This window comes from Leptonotus elevatus, chromosome 13 (assembly GCF_054856555.1).
Source record: "Leptonotus elevatus isolate MCC_2025b chromosome 13, RoL_Lele_1.0, whole genome shotgun sequence".
NCBI lineage: Eukaryota > Metazoa > Chordata > Actinopteri > Syngnathiformes > Syngnathidae > Leptonotus > Leptonotus elevatus.
The window spans coordinates 8071905-8090236 of NC_141251.1; the positions used below are offsets into that span (position 1 = coordinate 8071905).

An 18332-nucleotide genomic window follows, 5' to 3' on the forward strand; every position below is an offset into this window, starting at 1 on the left:
GCAGCAATTAGCATTAGAATATAGCTAAGTTTCATCATTATTCACAAATCTGTTTAAAACAGTGGGGAAAAGATATTTTTGCAACATGGCCCTGGTTGAGTTATTTTACACTGCTGCCACCTGCTGGCCGTTTTTGTAATAACTACCATTGCTTTAAGCTTTCTCTTCAGTTCATAGGCTGAATCAAAGCCTTATGTATGCTCTTGCATAAAAGAAACATAAAACGTGTAAATGTGTTTTGGGGAGCATCGTAATATTTAAAATAGAACATATTTACACGTTTTGGGGAGCAAATAAGCTATGTGCACCACCAATTACTTGATTATTAATGGCAATTAGACAAAGTTTGGTACATCATTACTCAAAATACAAAAATTTATAGTTTACTTCATGCCAATGTATAATTTGATAACGCCCCCAAAAAGGTTAGTTTGTTGCTTTATATTCAAATTTCCATCAGCAATATTATCAAGCTCACAGAATTTTTTTATATTTCTGAAACTAACACTTTTCGACAAGTTCATTTGTACACTGTACAGAAATTGTGCATGTTAGAAGCATGTATAAAACAAAAACAAAAAAGTACCATTTTATGGTGCTCTGACCTTAACACACAATATGCACTGATAATTAACAGGACACATGTTCAATTGCTGTGTAATTAGTACTGGAACAAAACCAAGACAACAAGTGAGAGTTGGCTACAGTGTAGAAAGAGGAAGAAACGTTCCATAAAGACATTGTGTGAGTGGAAAAAAGTCCTGTATCAAGCATTGGAATGCTGCTACTGAAAACTGACACCGTATGTCACAGACATTTTAGAGCAAAATAGTCTGTACGTAAAGTGTTTGCCAGACAGGTTTAAAGCTCACATGGAACAAAAGGCTGTGAAAATTTTTATAATTGGAATAAATATATTAAGTGTGGGCGTGTCAGGTACAGCATGTGGTTAGTGAGTCTGTCTTGCTGTACTTTCTGTGCGGAGGTGATGTGCATTTTCTTCCTGTGCTGCCATGATAAGTTAATTGATGGATCTGAACTGCAGTTGGCAGGCAACAAGTTTAAGCGTACTTCACCTCTTGCCCAAAGTCAGATGAGACAGGCACCGGTTCACGTGTGACCCAGAACAGGAAGAGCATAACAATATGCATAAATGAATATTTAGTGTGGTAATGCCAGAGTCCTGTCCACAAAAGGAGCTCTCACGCCATTACTGTTTCTTTTTTTTAAATTTTCTATGTAAAAGTAGCCACCAAAAGTGCCTCATTGTGCACTTGGAGTAGCTGGCTAGATGCTTATCATAACTGAGCTCACCATCCAACTGCCCGTAGCAAACGTAGCAAACTTTGGATTTACCTTTAAATGTGCCAATCGAATGTGGCAGCAGATTAGTTGCACTCGGTGCAAACCGAATCACAAAATAAACCAGTGTCCTATTTCACACCACCTCATCTGTCAAGTATGAATTTATATTGATTCTGTGTTCATTCCTAAAACGAGAGCTCATTTATCACAGTCATACAATAGTGTCTCCGCTGAGAGTTGTGAAGAAACCTACAAGAGATCTGTAATCCTTTCCTTATCGCTACAATCGTGTGCATGCATGGAGGCTGGGAATTTACAGTCAACATTCATTTCAGCTATCTAGTACCTGACACATTCTTTGAATGCAAAGATGTACCACAGTCAACAAATGCTTGACAACACCACTTCCTCTCATGTTTACAGCTTGATAAAACATTGCTGTGCAATAACTTTATTCTAAAAAACAAAAAAAACAATACATAAAAAAAAATATCAGAGTGCTGAGCACTATGTGAACTATTCAGCACAAGCATCAGAAGTTACTGATTTTGCTGCATTTGTCTGCCGTTAACTAACCACCAGGTTGCCTTCAAGTGCAGACATCGGCTCTCCTTTGTTGCAAGACGCCATCTTTTGGGGATCTCTAAAAAAAAAACACGTACAATGGTTTTACCAACAACAAAAATGAGGTCATTGATATTATCAGTCCAAATGCCATTTTGTTTACATAAATGGAGATGTTTGTCTAAATCAGTTCATCTGGACATTTAACCAATCTCACTTCCACTCGAGCAGGGTACAAATACAGTATGAGCAATTTTGCTTTCAAAGACTATGGAAAATAGTACTTTTTGGTCATAAATCATATTCAAATGCTTCTCTTACTATAAAAGAAAAGTTACTTTTTGAAGCCGTAATTCTTCCACAGACTGCTGATGGTGGCTTGGAAACTAGGATTGTTCTCGTTGTTTGCGGGGGATTTCTTCCTCAATCCACTGGCCCTTGCTGGGCCCATTACTTGCACCTTTCTGGGTTTGACCAGACTGCTGAACTTGGGCTTTGACAGACCGCTTACCTGGAGTGATGAAATGGGAAAAACAAAGCGGAGGGTTGTCATATACTGCACATACAAACACATCGCAACGCTGGCGTCACTTTTCAGGAGACCCCAAAAACAACAGGTTTTGTAACAGCACATCATCAAAGAGAGCAATCAATTTTAAACACTTTAGGATTGGTCAATCATTTGTAAAAGCGATACCCACATGACAGACCAAAAGTATACAGTAGATTTAAAAAACTTCTTTTTTTTTAATTATATGAAATTTGCCAAATTGTGACTTATGAGGTTTCTGCCCGACGCCAGCAATATGTAAAACGCAGGGACACCACAGAAACTCTTTCTACAAAAAATATCCCCCTTGGACACTTTTAAAGGTAGACTCAAGTGACTAAATGATCAGATAGCAACTCCTGCACAAGGTTTTTCTGTAATTATTATTAATTTTTGTTTGGGCATATGGAGGTACAGTCTCTTTGAAGGCACGAAAGTATAATACAAATGCTTACAAACGTAAGTACACCGCTGATATTTTTGTTAATATTTCATTATTTACCACTGACTCACCTATTTGCAGATTTTTAGAAAAAACACACAACACAAAAACCTTGGGGAGTGTTGCATTGTTTCGAAAATATGCCATTGACGTCGTCAAATGACTCAACTGACTAGACTTTCATCACATAACAGTTGACCACAAAAAAATCTGAAATCATTCAACCCCTAGTAGGAATACAATTCTGTTGTAAACAGAAGACCTCAGTCAATTCTAATTTTCTCAGACATAGTGCAGTCGATTTGTAAACCCACCTTTAATTGTAACATTCCAAATGTATTCTTGGCTTTGTCTGATCGTGTGGGACTCTGCTCTGACTCTGAATCCACTTTCGATTCCATTTCCTGAGATAACATGAAATATATTTCAACATGTCTGGCACAAAATCGGCTAATAACAAATATGGTAAGGCAGGATGTTTAGATTTGTACAAACTTACAGGCACTGAATGGAAGGAGTCGGAGCTACAGTCGGGTATTTCGTCTTTGCATAAGGAATCAGGGGAAGGCTGGGACTGAGAAAAATAGGCACTGTCCTGGGAAGGAGAGTCTTTGAGGTTGCCCTCCCCTTTTGGGTTTCTGTGAATAGAGGACTTAGCGGATAAGGAGAAACTGTCCTTCTTATACTGGAACTGCTGCAGGGCATCCAGGCCTGAACTCGACTTGAGTGTCTGTGATTGATCAGTAATGGGCGAACTGTCTGACCAGTTAAAGAGCCTGAGACCCTGACTGCCTGAACCGGGGGAAGAGCTATCCGGAGAAGGAGGTGGACTGGGTGTTTCCACAGATGGGATTTCTGGGCCGTCTGAGTCGTCACCGTCATTGTTCTGGGCACTGAGGTTGGACGTGCACTCAGTCGGGCTTGTAGCTTTGTGCCCTACACATTGACCGACACCCACCTGAGCAGATTCTTTGGTAATAAAAGTAGCTGAACTGGAATTGCTGAAGAATCTACATAGGGAAAGAAAGAGACAAATTTTAATCTTGACTGTCTTTATTGTAACTAAAACATACCACCAAAATTAACATCATTAATTGCCCCAATTTATGATGAATCTGCTATTTAAGGCACTGATTAAAAACTTAGCAAAGGCTCGAGTACCTGCTGCTTACGGCCTGGTCTTCGTCATCGACGTCATGGTTCCTCCTCTGCAGGAGTGTGGCAAAGCGGTTGCGTGGCCGTGGCCGACCGACTGGTGTTAACGTTAACGTTTCTGGCTCTTGGTCTGGCTTGGATCGCTTCAAGTCGGAGGAGTACTGCTGCAGAACATCTTGATCTGATAGACTGCAGTCTGTAGCAGAGAGAGGAAGGTACAGATGCAGTGTAAGTGCACGTACAGAAAAGATAAATATCCTTTATCTATCGCTTATGCTGTTCAGGGCCGTGGTTGAGCTGGAGCCTATCTCAGCTGACTTCACAGGGCTCATATTAGATAAACAACCATTCACAAAATGAAAGAAGGTCATAGTACCCAGCAAAAACCCAATCAACGAGGAGATGGTGCTTTTTCTTTGGACACCACCACAACGGATTTGGATTATAAGTGAAGCTGTAAGTGAAGTATAGTGTTTCGGTTTTAACTCACAACATTTTACAACAATGTGACAGTTAGCTTTCAGGAATTCTAGCCATTTTGCATTTTCAGGCAATCAATAGTATTTGGGCAACTGAACAACTGCCATTTTGAATGGCTGTTTGAAAATAATTGCCGGGTGCCCTGTTTTGTTGTCATAGGTAAATAACCTTGGTATGAGGTTGTCGACTTGGACAATAAAGAGTAAATACTATTCTATTTATATTCCTTTACAGATCTTGAGTTGGTTTCTCAGGATGTAAAGATCATACATCTAATTATGACCACCAACCACAAATACATTTTGTAGCATTTGGTTTATAGTGAATAAAAAGTACTGCCTAATACCTCCCATAATTCAACCTGTTACTTGTGTCAGCAGTCACATCCTCAATCAAAAGTAATGAGTATGTTCCATTTGCACAAACATGGTAATGACACGCTTTGGTTCATGAGCTGTCATACTTTTTGTCTTCCCAACATTCTGATACAATTTGACATTGGTTTGATCTTATCTAATCTAGCAAAGCATCTCCAGGAGTAAATTAAACTTCATACAGTCATTGACTGCCAATTATTTCAACCAAGCATTAAAAATGATAGTTATTATGGATTCTCTGGAATGCGGCTGACCCGATTGTCTGGTGGTCCTGTATCTTTTCCCTAAGTGGGCCCCTAGCCTGGCCCCTTCCGGGTGACGCCCTATGCACGTGCTTGACTGAGTGCTTTGGGTGCACCGCATGAGACTGGTTCTTGTGGTCTCCTGGCTGGTTGTGGTTGGGGGCAGAATGAGCACCTTGCTGCACTGGCAAGAGATTGGGTATATGATCTAAACCCAATACATCAGCTACCACTGCAATCCAATCGTTAGTACTGGTCGGACCCAGAATTGGTGCTGCATAAATGTTTGCGGCCACAACTGCTCTATGTATGGATATCAGGACTCCCGGGTTTTGGGATGCAAGGAGATGGATGTAGTGCAAATCAGTTAGATCTTGCCTTTATGTTTCTGCCTGGTTTTGTGCCTTGTCTTGCCACATACAGCATATCGAATATGGCATACCATTTCTGGATGCAAGAGGTTTATCTTCAAATAATAAAGGGATAAAAGTGCTGTTTTATTATTTTGTTCATTCTATTTCAGTTGTGTGTGTGTTAATTTTTGCTTGTTTTTGAGCTTCCGAGAGGGCATAGCCTGCTGCTAAACAAAACAAAAAATTATTTATAATTACATACATTGTCCAAATACATTTGAAGCCCTGAAACTAGACGGCACTTTGCATAAAATAATTTTTTGTAAAATCTAAATATAAAGCTTTAAGTCAACACTATCACAGATATAAAAAAATATAAACTCAATTGTGGTGGTGTACAAAGGTAAATTAATAAAGTGTCATTGCTCTCCCACTCACCACGCTAAGACTGCATAATGAGAAAAGCTGCAGAAGATTAAAAAAAACATTTTAGTAAGGTCATAGTAAAGATTTAAGTACAGAGCCCTATTAAAAAAAACTTGGTGAAATGAGTTTTATTTTTATATAAAACTGTATGTAAGTTTTCCTACCACATCTCCAGCTCTGACTCACCTTCAAAGATGACTACACCGTATTTGTTTCTGCCTTAGCAACATTTTATGTGCGTGCATGAGGTGCACTTTTGAGTGTGAGCTCGACCAACTCATATTATGCAATTAATGCATTCTTCTTAAAAATAAACAAATTAATACACTGCTTGTTAGATATCAGTCAGTAAATGTTTTGCAGTTACAAAAAAATGCTATGATCGATATGAGCTCACCTTCTCGTGGTCTCTTCACACTTTTGCAGGGAAGCCTGAACCCAGCCAGGCTGATGACTCTCTCCTTCCCCCTGGTGGATGGAGGCCTGTCAGGAGAGGCAGCAGGCTGGGCCCGTACAAGAGATGCTGCATTCATGCTTCTACTCCAAATACTGTGCCCAGCGAGACTGGGGACCCGGCTCTCATTCCAGCTGCGACTGCGTTGTTTTGCGGGCTGCGTAGAAGAGATTGGGGAGCTACTCTTGAGGAAATAGGGCATTTCCGTCATCATTCTTAAACAAAAGCTTTTGTACTGACATTGTCAGGTATTTTGATTGTTAATGCGGAAACCTGCATCTGCTGTCTGGACGCCCACTGGCTTTGGCACATGCACAGAAATCTCGGCCCCAGTTACCTGTGTCATAGGATTGTCTGGGTTGAAGTTATCAATCTTCTCCATTGTGTTGATGTCAAGGTTTCCTAAGGCCATCTGTAAGGCTGTATCATCTCCTACAGGACTACATCCATTCAAGTTAAGGTACATGTGCCAACCAAGTGGTGGAGAAGCCGTTTAAAGATGCCATTAGAACTGAATTGACAACAGCAAATTCACTTTTATACGACAACTGTACAGGATACACTCCGGCATAGCTGAGAGTGGCTGGGTTGATGTCCTCTTCATACGGGTTGAGGGGGACAATCTTCCTGCTGACAGGATCAAACACCAGCTGGTAAAGGAAGGTCTGATTGGCTCTGACAAATCCGTCGATGTACTCCTGAGGGACTACTAGATCCATCTTTAAGTACTGGCCCATCTTTTTGATCACCTGACACAAAAAGCAGGCAATAATGCAAAACAAATCAGGGGCTACTCTGTTTCCAACAAAGTTGCATTCCTAGGGCGGCGACAAAAACGGAATTTGAACGTAAATAAAAATGCACCGCAGTCAATCACTAACACAGTATTAAACTCATATTTACAGTAAACACTGGTGTGACAAACGCTTCAAGGCTATAAATATAAAACAATAAAACGAAAAAGTACAAAACAACTGAGTGTACTTTCTTGCGACTTTGACAGGACCATCGTAAATCAAGAACCCCCCCCCCCCGAACCAAAACTGTGCTAATAAAATATGAACGCCACTACTAAATATCAATCGTTCTTCTTTTCCTAAATCATGTATCAAAAACATGTGATTGCTAACTTAAGAATCTTCATTTCATTGAATGAACTTTTTGGTACAAAGGTAATAAAAGTGGTGAAACAGAAACTAGTCTTACACATTCAAATTCACACAATGTAAAATGCTGTACAAAAGGTGAATATGTCATTTAAGCTCTGGCCTTCGTAAAGAGAATCTGCCCATTATTAATCAGCATGTCATTGCATGAATGGAAACTGATCTCACCTTTAGGATGTCGGGGTCTTTTGCCAGTCTCAGCAGCTTGCAAGCCTTGCCCAGCCCAATACCATGCACAGAGGCCAGGTAGTCACAGCCGGAGAGTATGCACATATAGCGGAACTTCTCCTCTGTGAAAACGTTGCCCAGAGAGCGACATCGACCAAGGTTACTCTGGTCAATCTCCAGGCCGTTACCCTGCTTGTCCATTTTTAGGATCACCTGCATTGTTATGAAAGATCATGTCTGGATTATGATTATATCTGCAAAATCATACAAAGGCCAACTCTGTTTTATTGAATTCTTGCAAAGTATGTAGGTCACCTCTTGGTCCTGCTTGATGGAACTGAGTGTTGGTTCTAAGATTTTTCTTCCCTCGTTTTAGCTGAGGGACACAGCTCTCCGTGTCAAACAAGAGCACTTCTAAAGCTAGATTGTTCAAATTAACACCTCTCCCAATCATAACTATGAATTATGAGCTGTTTAATGGCAGAATGTGTTATTAAGAGGTCTTAATGTTGTGACTGTTTTGCAGTAGTTGATGGAGCAAGGAATGCCATCATCACAATTTTATGATACCTTTTTACAGCCAAATGCCAGAAGGTCAGAGTCTTCCGTGATGACTGCATGAGCCAAGCCAGACCTCGTCAGATAGGCCAGTTGAGCATCGGCTTCATATGGGGCCACAACGCAGTCTACCCCCCTCGCCCTCGCAGCCTAGGACAACAACGACAAAAACACCAACGCAAATGTTATTCTACCATCTGTACCGCATTTGTACCGCATGGCATGAAGTCCTGTAAATTTTACCCCAGACCACCGCAATTGACAAACATTTTATGCAATTAAAATGTTGATGTTACATTTTGTTAACTGGCCCCACTCAAAGTTGAGATGCTATAGAAAACGGGCAGCATGTTGTAAAAGTATATAGCGCATATGTTCGGCACTCAGGGCTGCATTTTCGTAGAAATTGCTGTAGTTACTTTGAAGTGGGATAAATGCACAGCAATTTTAATCTATCCATTCGATCAGACTGCAAAAATGTTTTTTGCTTCACCTACTGCATCAACTTTGAATAACAACATGTGCACTGGGGACAAATAAGACCAAAGCAGGAACACAAGAGAGAGTTAGGTCACCTTAATCAGATTATGAGCCATGGCTGGAGTGATGTTGACACACCGTGTAAAACAGTCTCTGGCCTCAGAAAGTTTGCCATCTCGTAGCAGTTGCCGGCCCTTTTGAAGGTTCGCTTCTCGACGCCTGGAGTGTACAGCACATGAATATATGCAGTTAAGGTATATAACAGTGGTCCCCAACCTTTTTTGTGCCACGGACCGGTTCACATAAGTACGGCAACCATTTGTCACTGGGGTCATCAACTTGCAAAGCAAAATAGAGGGGGAAAAGGTTGACTCTGATCAGCTATTACATTTCCAACAGATGTCATGTAAACTTTTCAAAATAGCCAGGCTGCGTCTAGTCTGTCTTGACGTAAATGCGTAGTAATGTCATTGTTTACACACTTGAAAATGGTTGCGTTTTACCAGAGCTTGTCTGCGACGCAACTTATTTTAAGCTACTTGTCGGCTGCCTTGTTTTGTTTTGCTTTAATCAAGCTGTTGCTTTAAGAGAAGTGTTAAAACAATCGCAACTACTGTGCTAAATAAACGACTGAACTACATCTTGATAAATCATGTGATGTTTCTATTCTACATTCACGCATTTACAGAGTCGAAACTCACTCTCTCCGAGCCTTTTCCACTTCTCGCTTTGAAGGTAGATTGCGTCCATCGAATACTAGAATTGGTTTCACACTGAAGGAAAACAGCATGTCCAAATATTTCATGCAGTACCATACATACCTAGAAGTGGGTTGCATACAAATAACAAAATCAGTGACAGGCTTGCAAGCCTCAATTCATGCACATGACAAATACTTGAGATTTTTTTTTAGAAAATATATTTTTGATACACTTACTGATCTGTTGGTTCTCCTTTAGCGAGCTTCTCTGCACATGAAAATGCTCCTTTATGAAGCCAACAGTACGTGTCTATGGCCACCGTCTGGCCTTTGTATTTCTTCACATTGATTGGCTCCCCTGCATCTTTAATGAACTGCAGCAGGCCAGGGATGCCCATGTTGGAAAATCACACTGAGAGACAAACTACAAATAATTAGGGTAGCAAAGAAAAAAGAAAAGTATCTTAAATTTCCAGAAATTACAGTGAGTGGTTCCCTGCTATTCGCAAAGGGGAGGAACCAAGCTCTGTCAGTTATTGCGAAAATCTGCACACACAAAAACTACATTATTATTACTTCTTACAATTTTGTAAATGTCTTCATATCTGCTCGTTGCCAATAATTTGCATTAATTCCCAAGATTGAAAAAAATACCCAGAATTTAGATTTTTGGATTCCAGACTTTGGAACAATGTAAATAGACTAGACTCAACCGGCCGGCCACATATCAAGTCCTGAGTCCAACCAGAATGCTCAATTTCAAGCTCTTTCGCTGAGTTTGTTTATTCTCAAATCACATGAGGTCTATTCACAATGCACGAGTGTAAATAAACATGATTAGACTCACTGTAAAGTGACTTCCAATCACAATCGTTAATCATTGCGAAACTCAAAGATGATGGTTCATAAATCTCAGGAACACGGACAGCTCTTTATTTGACCTGTTAGGAATTTTCAGTAATAAACTTATTTTCTTGATCCATGTACATTACTGAAGGATTATCATCTACCATTTAGGGTCGGTTTAGCTGTGTAATTATACAACAGAAACCACTGCAAGTCTAGATAGATACAATGCAATACTTTTTTTAAAAAAAAATCTGTTTCTCTTCATTCATTAGTGAAGTTAATCAGCATGGAATAAAATGCACCATTTGTCAGTAAAATTGTATAATATCCATTCTTTATTATGAATTTCCATCACGGGATTACCAAACAGAAAACGTGAAAAAATTTAAGATTGCCCACGGGATAAGCAATTCAAGCTTATTGACATTGGTGAAGACCTCGTGATTAAACGCAAAAATGTGCAATGCACTCCTGTAAAATGCAATATCGTTCACAAAATGCCGTTTGCTTTTCATGAGATTTTGACTTTGTTACACAAGACGTAGTAATTCTCATAGTATGAAAAGAAGGTCGGTTGTTACGGTGAGTTCTACGAACTCATTGAAAGAAGCGAAACCAATATGATGTGCTATGATGACAACTTGTTTTCACCGGCACTATGAATAGATTTATTTGAAGAAAGGCTGAAAACGTACCTCTTTTGGTTTACTTCGCTCTTTACGTGGCTGACTTTAACGCACAAGGAAAAGACGGGAAGTTTAGTTTTAGCGGCAAAGGGCGAGCCAAGTAAGAGCGGCTACGATTGGATACAAAAGAGGAGGAGGCGGAGTTATACATGACGTCCTGGGGTCACGGACGGATGACACCGCCTACTCACGGTAGGTGGCCCTTCTATATTTAAAATCCACACTAATGGTCAGATGCAGGGGAACGTAATATACTTGTGAACAGAGACAATATGTGTAGGAACCCAGGGTGTGCTTGCATTAGAAACTAAGTGCCTCAATATATATACATTAATGTATTTCTTAAATATAATATATATTTTTACTATATTTATATTTTTCATTCCAAAGGCACTTTTTTTTTAAAGTATGAGCTCTTTTTTTTCTTTTTTTTTACAATATTGTGATCTATTTTTTGTAGCGCCAACCTCCCCACAATATCGTGATAATTGTCATATCGTGACCTTCATATCGTGATATCGTATGGTGATAATTGGATATAGTTACATCCCTAATTTGTAGTGTATTCAACTAAATATAGGTCGAACATGATTTGCAAATCATTGTATTCTGTTTTTACTTATGTTTAGCACAACGTCCCAACTTCATTGGAATTAGGTTTGTATAATCATATTCTCCCCACTTGCGGTTTGGGGATTCTTCTCAACTATTTCTGGACAATAAAAGTCATTTAAGTTTTTCTGGTGTCACCTCAGTTGTGTATTTTTTGTCCATACTTGTTTTTGGCATGTGAGATTTGTTTGTTTGTTTTTAATACATAATAAATGACCTCCTGTGAGCCCTGTGTGAAGAACAGACTCACTGGGCTTTGATTCTACAAATTTGTCAGTTGGTGTTTGGGATCCCAGACGCCTAAAAATTAACTAGACAAATGTAATATTTTTGATTCCGTTAAATTATTTGTTGTTCTGGTTAACGCAGTCATTCCCAATCACGTTGTATCATCTGAACATACGTCTTGCGTTTGCATTTGCCTCGAACGCTTTGAGGTCGGAACTAACACAATCCGAGTGGGAAAAAACGAATTTCCTACTTTCCTCGTGATTTCCTACTTTCCTCGAATGCAGCATTTTTTTTCCTCAGTGAAGCGATGGCCTCCGCTCATTGAAAAGCACTGGACTTAGTTGTAATTCGATTTGTGAAGTTTTTTATTTTATTTATTTGAATTTGAAATGTGATAAAATGTTGTTTGCCTACTATAACAGCATGCATGGTTTGTATGCTAGTCAAAAGCAAAACAATACGCCGTAAAAATGCAGAAATGCCCGGATGTTCGGAATTGTCAATAACATCGCCACGAACACTACTACACGGCCAAAATGACAGCATCATCTACTGTACAGTACTCTTCCAGTCACCCCGTGTTTCCGATGTCCACACTGTGTTCAGAAGACGCGAATGCTTCATAAGACGTGTCCCATTTCCCAGCTTCCCCTGCACTTCCGCTTTTCATCACAGAGTCATTTCCGCTTTTCATCACAGAGTCAACAGAACGAAAACAAGATGCGATAGCCAAACTCATCAAAGATCTGTGGTCAATGACAGCGAGACAGCTTTCCCTTCGAATGGTCTTTTCTGAAATTGACGCGTACAAACTGAAGCCATGCAGTTTCCTCCAAACAACGGGGACTTTACATTCGTCTCCTCGACAGAGGCGCAAGGTAAGCTGATGCTAGTTGAGCTTCACCGCTAGCATATGAGGCCAAATAAGGCATTATTTGGGCGTCATTACATTGTTTTTTGATTGTCGTAAATTGTCATCAATATCTACGCGTGTTGCGTTCAGTGTAAATGTTGCACAGTTTTTTGTGGTAAAGATTTGGATATGGAATAAATTTTACTTTATAAATGCACTGCCGACGTGTCGTCACTAATGCAAGATACTATAAAATCCAAAATATATTATTTGACAAAATATTGTATCGATTACGATGCAGTTATGCTAGTTTGTTAGCTGACCAATATGCTTTTTTTTGGTGATAAATTGGTGAATGATTAATTAATCTCTTCTTTTTTTTGCCAAGTACGTAAATACTTTAATGTTCAATTATACTGTATGGATTGTGAATTCATATTATTTCTTGGTTAACTATTTCAAACATATTGTCTCAATCAAACAGTGAGCTGTAACATCGTTTAAATAAACACAATCCTATATTCTGCAGAACTTAGTGGCACAATCGCTGCCCCTGATATTAAACTGAGTATGGGCAGTGACAGTGGTAAAGACCCTTATGCCACGGCCTTCCTGAGGCAACGAGGATACGGTTGGCTGCTGGAGGTGGAGGAAGATGACGGCGAAGAGACCAAACCTCTTCTGTAAGTTAAGGATTTTCTTACTGCTGTAATAACACTGCACACCTTTAGGATCAATCTGGCCATTTCCAGGGGTTATTTAACACAAACTTTTCTTCACGTTGTAATTATGTTTTCTCACGGAGCGCCGTTATGACTGTGAACCAGGGTTATTATAGTTTTGGAATTGTTCTTTTTTTTTTTAGTTTTGATTTAGTTTTGAGGGTGGTTCTGTTAGTTTTTATTAGTTTTAGTTATTTCATAAATGCTTAGTTTTAGTTTCAGTATTAGTTTTAGTTTTTTTTTTTAAGTGTGTATTATTTGTGCGCAATATTTAAAAAAACACCATGGGCGCAATGTCATCTGAAGGTGCTTTACTACTGGCTGCTGCTATATGACGTCACTTTTGTGTGACACACTATCTAATGTCCTTATTCTGGTTAATATCAAAATAAATCATGCCCAAAGGCTCATGCATTAAGTTGATTACCAAAGACTAAAACGAAGGACATTTTTGCTATAATTATAGTTTATTTTCAGTTAGTTTCCGTTTTTTAAAAAGCATTTTCGTTTTTATTTTATTTCGTTAACGAAATTGTTTTTTGAATTTTAGTTTTAGTTTTTTGAACCTATTTGCATAGTAAATGTTTGAACTGTATACAAATTGATGAACAACTAACTGGAAACTGTGTTAAAGCGCTTTGAGTACCTATAGAAAAGCGCTATACAAGTGAAGCCCATTTCCCGAAGTAACGCCTGAAATGCTAGCCTGGCTAAACTTTTTTCGATTTCCAATCAGTAGCCTTTATACACAGAGAGGCACTTACGGTTTTCTTTTTTTAATCAGATTTTATTGTCTTTTCTGTATGCAAATCTATTAATCAATTTCACTCTTTTGTCATTAAATGTGATGTATGTGTGATCAGTGATGAACTCGACATTGACGTGAAGGACATCTATTACAAGATTCGCTGTGTGCTTATGCCAATGCCATCGTTGGGCTACAACAGACAAGTGGTCAGAGATAACCCGGACTTCTGGGGCCCTCTTGCTGTGGTGCTGCTGTTCTCCATGATCTCAATCTATGGACAATTTAGGGTGAGCAACTCATTATGGACTATATGCCAGGGAGGAGGCGGGACTTCCGATTTCCGGGTTTTTGCCCATCAACTTTGTTTCCGTTTCCGGTTTGCGACGTGTGAGCCGCGTCCCAGTACTTGCGCTTCCGCTTTTGTGCCCCTCGGTTGCGCGATCCCGTCGACGGGTGCGAGGCTGTGAGTGTGTAGTGTCCGTCTCAGTGTCCGAAGCATTTCAGATAGCCGAGACACACCCTCCCCCCCACCCACCACCCCCGCCGATGAGGCGGGGAGCACAGGGGTGAGGGTGCGAGTGTTGGAACACGGCCAGCAGTGGCCGTAAACGGCGCTCATGTGTAAAAGTCGGAAGTCCGTGGCATCTACCCCATAAGATGGTCAAAGTTTATATCAACTTATTTTTTCTTGGAGCAGCATAAGGGAGACAAGCTATGTTATAAAGTGCATAACCGATTTGCACAAAACCAAGACTAAGAACCAATAGTTACCAATACACATAAATCTATATCATTTAAAGCAGGGAATCTTAATAGCGAAAGTTTGTGCGTAAGTGACACCCATTGAGAAGGAATTGGCGAGGGGGATAATTTTATGCATTATGTATGTTTTAAATAATCGGCAGATTAATCGGTATTTTTTTCAGCCAAAAATCGGCAAAAATGCATATCAGTTGGGCCCTACTTTTTTTTTAATCACTTTTATTTTTTAAGATCTTCTTCTTTTCCTTTGGGCTTTCATTCTATCAAATCCACAAAAATAAAGCAATGCCTAATTTTCATTGGCTAATTTTCAGTATATTTTCTATGCTAATTACTTGTCAGTTTCAAGTTATTTTAGTGATCTTTACTGTGCTAACTGCTAAGCCATACTAACCTGTACTGCTGAGTTAGTATGGCTTAACTAAGAATAAAATCACATAATCTGCCCCAATTTCTGATTACGTGATCGGATGGGGACATCCCTGCCATCCATCCTGTAAAAAAATAAAAATAAAGAAAATAAACCTGATACTTTTCAGCATCACAGGGAACCTGGAAAAATATGACTACATGAATATCTCATGGCGATGAAAGCTGTGACTTTCTCACCATAGCTTGCTGTGTACCTGGCTCAAAAAGTTGTATGCCCGTTTGAAATGACCTTTAAATGAACCCTAAGACTTCAATTCTGCTTTGAATTAATTGTCAGGTGGTTTCCTGGATCATCACCATCTGGATATTTGGATCACTAACCATTTTTCTCTTGGCTCGTGTTCTCGGCGGTGAGGTAAGTTGAGCAGATCTCTAGTAAGCAGAATTTTTAACATTATAACAATTGTTGTTCTAATGAGTCTTGTTTTGAGCAGGTTTCCTACGGTCAGGTCCTTGGAGTGATTGGATATTCCCTTCTTCCGCTAATCGTTATAGCCCCCCTGCTGCTTGTGATTGGAGGTTTTGAGGTGGTTTCTACCTTCATCAAAGTGAGTCAGTGACATTCAAGACTTCTGATTGTGTGATGAAGGTGGAGAGAGGGACTAGTTGAACATTGTCGCAAGTGTATCTCCACTAGTGTTAATTTCGTCAACGAAAACTAAACAAAATGTTTTTTTCGTCAGCACACATTTTTCACTAGACTAAAACAGACTAGACTACACTAAAACCCTCATTAACTCATTCACTGCCATTGACGGCTATAAACGTCAAAAAATTCATTTGAACTATTTCTATTAGTTTAAAAAGTCCCACTTTTGTTAACAAGAGTATGAAAACCTAGATTTTTTTTATTGTACATTTAGAACAGATATGAAATTTGTGATCAATGGCGAATTAACTAGTGAAGTCATGCAATTAATTACGATTAAAAACTTTAATCGCCTGACGCCCCGAATTTTTGATATTTTGATATTTTCCTTCTTTAAAAAAAAAAAGTTAATTCACTGTCGGTGACGGCTATAAACGTCAAAAATTCATTTGAACTATTTATATTAGTTTATACAATTTGATATACAATTTGTGATTAATCGTGAGTTAACTAGTAAAGTCATGAGATTAATTTAAAAAAAAACTGAGACTAAATTTAAAAATGACAAATAAAATTAGCACTAATCTCTACCATGACACATTTGGTGGCAAAAGTATACACACCCTTCACACAATATGAAGTGTACTTGTGTAACAGATGCCATCCTGTGCTGTGCGGTTGTACTTTAGTAAAAACCTCACTTCCGGTGCCTTCAAATACGTTGCTGGCCTTTGAGCTCGTGGCCTGGGCTTTTAGCTCAACGGTCAGCGTTCTCAAGCTCTTAAACCGGAGACATGTTGGGGGCACGTTTTCAATCACCGAGTGGGTGTGGGTGCCGCTAGAGTAGAAATGCCACCATGCAGTTATGTGACCAAATACAACAGATAAATCACCCTTTATACGGATAATACAGGCTAGGTCTGATAAACACTTGTTAGTGGTTATTATAGATTTTCTCTGCATGATACTCTAAAACTTTTAATTCATGCTCTTTTGTTTTGTAACTACATGAAAAAAAAAGCGATTGTCATTGTCTGCTCTTCTTTCAGCTGTTTGGAGTTTTCTGGGCCGCTTACAGCGCTGCGTCACTGCTGGTCGGCGATGAATTTAAAACAAAGAAACCTCTTCTCATATATCCCATTTTCCTTTTGTACATTTACTTCCTATCACTCTATACCGGTGTCTGACGAATGAATTTGAACTATGGACCTTTCAATGGACTGTGATGTTAACCCCACAAGGTGCAGAAGAATTTCTGGGGATGTTGGCATTATATGTTCTTTTTGTATATACTTGACCTTTACGTCTTCATAATGTTGAAAAAAAATATATATATATGCTTTTACGGTTTCAATTGTGCAACCCTCTTAACAGTGCAATACAGACTGGATGACCCATTTACAAGTTTCTTATTGTGGACATTTTTACAGCAAATGGTGAAGACCCTGTTTTGCTTAAATTGCACTGTACTGAATATGGTGGCAAATATTTGTGATTCTGGATGATCTGAGACAATATTCCGTTGGACCCTATTATTATTTTTAACTTTCATCCCATTGGTAAACTACAAAACAATGTGGTTTAATTGTTTACAAACTTCCAAACAATATGACAACTCTTGCTCTGTTTTTCAGTGGATCGAAGATTTTGTGGGCAAAAATACGCCAAGAATTTAAATGACTGACAATTCTGTGTAGTGATGTAACCAGTGAGACAATCAGTTATGGCAAGAAGGCAACACTTCTAAGAATTGTTCACTGCAAAGTGCTAGCTTTTGCTAACTTACAAAAAATATTGCAACGCTTACACAAATATAAAGTCCTGAGTGCTTTCCCATTTGCGGAGTGTTCAATAGTTCAACATATTGTCTGACTTCATTTTCAAAAAAAAAAAAGGTCTTTGGTTAGCGTAGCGACGTTTGTGTATATGCCATTTAGCTTGAAGTATACGATTGATCATGTATTTTTTCCCCAAATGAATAATCAATGAAACCAAAACAATATATTTTCAAAACAAAGATAAAGAAGTGGTCCCATAATAGCAAAGTTAAAATTACATTGTTCCAAAACTTTACAGAAAACAATCCCCCAAAAAATTAAATACATTTTCAGGAGAACCTTCACAAACAGAGCAATGAATGTGAATGTCTATTTTTTTAACCACTGTTAAAAACAACATGGATAACATTTGTGAATGAATTCGATAACCTTGCCAGCAAGCTGAATTATCGCCGTATTTGTTCACAAATACTATGAGAAATACATCTTGTTATCACTCCCGCTGATACGTTTGCAACCGACCTTGTTTAGGGCGGGACTTTTTTTATTTTTCCCTAAAACGAGACCAGATGAAATTTACACCCATTGACGTGATTGGTCAAAACAAACGTGCACAAGATGCTGCGTCGTCCAATCAGCCTGAAGTATTA

At 39.0% G+C, this 18332-nt stretch overlaps 2 protein-coding genes across 3 annotated transcripts; one reads left to right on the forward strand and one right to left on the reverse strand.

Annotated features, from left to right (window-relative positions):
* Nucleotides 1-1716: 1716 nt before the first annotated feature.
* Nucleotides 1717-11066, reverse strand: exo1 (exonuclease 1). 2 transcript variants are annotated; one of them, XM_086093208.1, is made up of 14 exons: nt 10965-11066; nt 9658-9832; nt 9422-9541; nt 8816-8939; nt 8253-8390; nt 7683-7895; nt 6910-7097; nt 6686-6788; nt 6292-6505; nt 4023-4212; nt 3361-3871; nt 3176-3265; nt 2208-2380; nt 1717-1948 (listed from the first exon to the last, which is right to left on the reverse strand). In XM_086093208.1, the coding sequence occupies exons 2-14, from the start codon at nt 9816-9818 to the stop codon at nt 1873-1875; spliced, it is 2301 nt and encodes a 766-aa protein (XP_085949334.1). In that variant the 5' UTR covers nt 9819-9832; nt 10965-11066; the 3' UTR covers nt 1717-1872. The 2 variants fall into 2 exon arrangements, with proteins under 2 accessions (XP_085949334.1, XP_085949335.1); XM_086093209.1 differs by having other exon boundaries at nt 9658-9844; nt 10965-11023.
* A 1399-nt stretch (nt 11067-12465) lies between these two features.
* Nucleotides 12466-18188, forward strand: yipf4 (Yip1 domain family, member 4). The gene is made up of 6 exons (XM_086093899.1): nt 12466-12676; nt 13181-13334; nt 14237-14408; nt 15593-15670; nt 15750-15863; nt 16954-18188. Exons 1-6 carry the CDS (start codon nt 12619-12621, stop codon nt 17089-17091), a joined length of 714 nt encoding a protein of 237 aa, XP_085950025.1. The 5' UTR covers nt 12466-12618; the 3' UTR covers nt 17092-18188.
* The last annotated feature ends 144 nt before the right edge of the window (nt 18189-18332 follow it).

What these genes read in the sequence shown, in the direction of transcription:
- exo1 (XM_086093208.1), bottom strand. Translation starts at nt 9,818, where the DNA reads ATGGGCATCCCTGGCCTGCTGCAGTTCATTAAAGATGCAGGGGAGCCA. An exon ending in TGTGAAGAGACCACGAGAAG is followed by an intron (nt 4,213 to 6,291) that starts GTGAGCTCATAT and finishes TCTCTGCTACAG; the next exon opens with ACTGCAGTCTATCAGATCAA. An exon ending in ACTCCTTCCATTCAGTGCCT is followed by an intron (nt 3,266 to 3,360) that starts GTAAGTTTGTAC and finishes ATGTTATCTCAG; the next exon opens with GAAATGGAATCGAAAGTGGA.
- yipf4 (XM_086093899.1), top strand. Translation starts at nt 12,619, where the DNA reads ATGCAGTTTCCTCCAAACAACGGGGACTTTACATTCGTCTCCTCGACA. An exon ending in CAATCTATGGACAATTTAGG is followed by an intron (nt 14,409 to 15,592) that starts GTGAGCAACTCA and finishes ATTAATTGTCAG; the next exon opens with GTGGTTTCCTGGATCATCAC. An exon ending in CTCGTGTTCTCGGCGGTGAG is followed by an intron (nt 15,671 to 15,749) that starts GTAAGTTGAGCA and finishes TGTTTTGAGCAG; the next exon opens with GTTTCCTACGGTCAGGTCCT.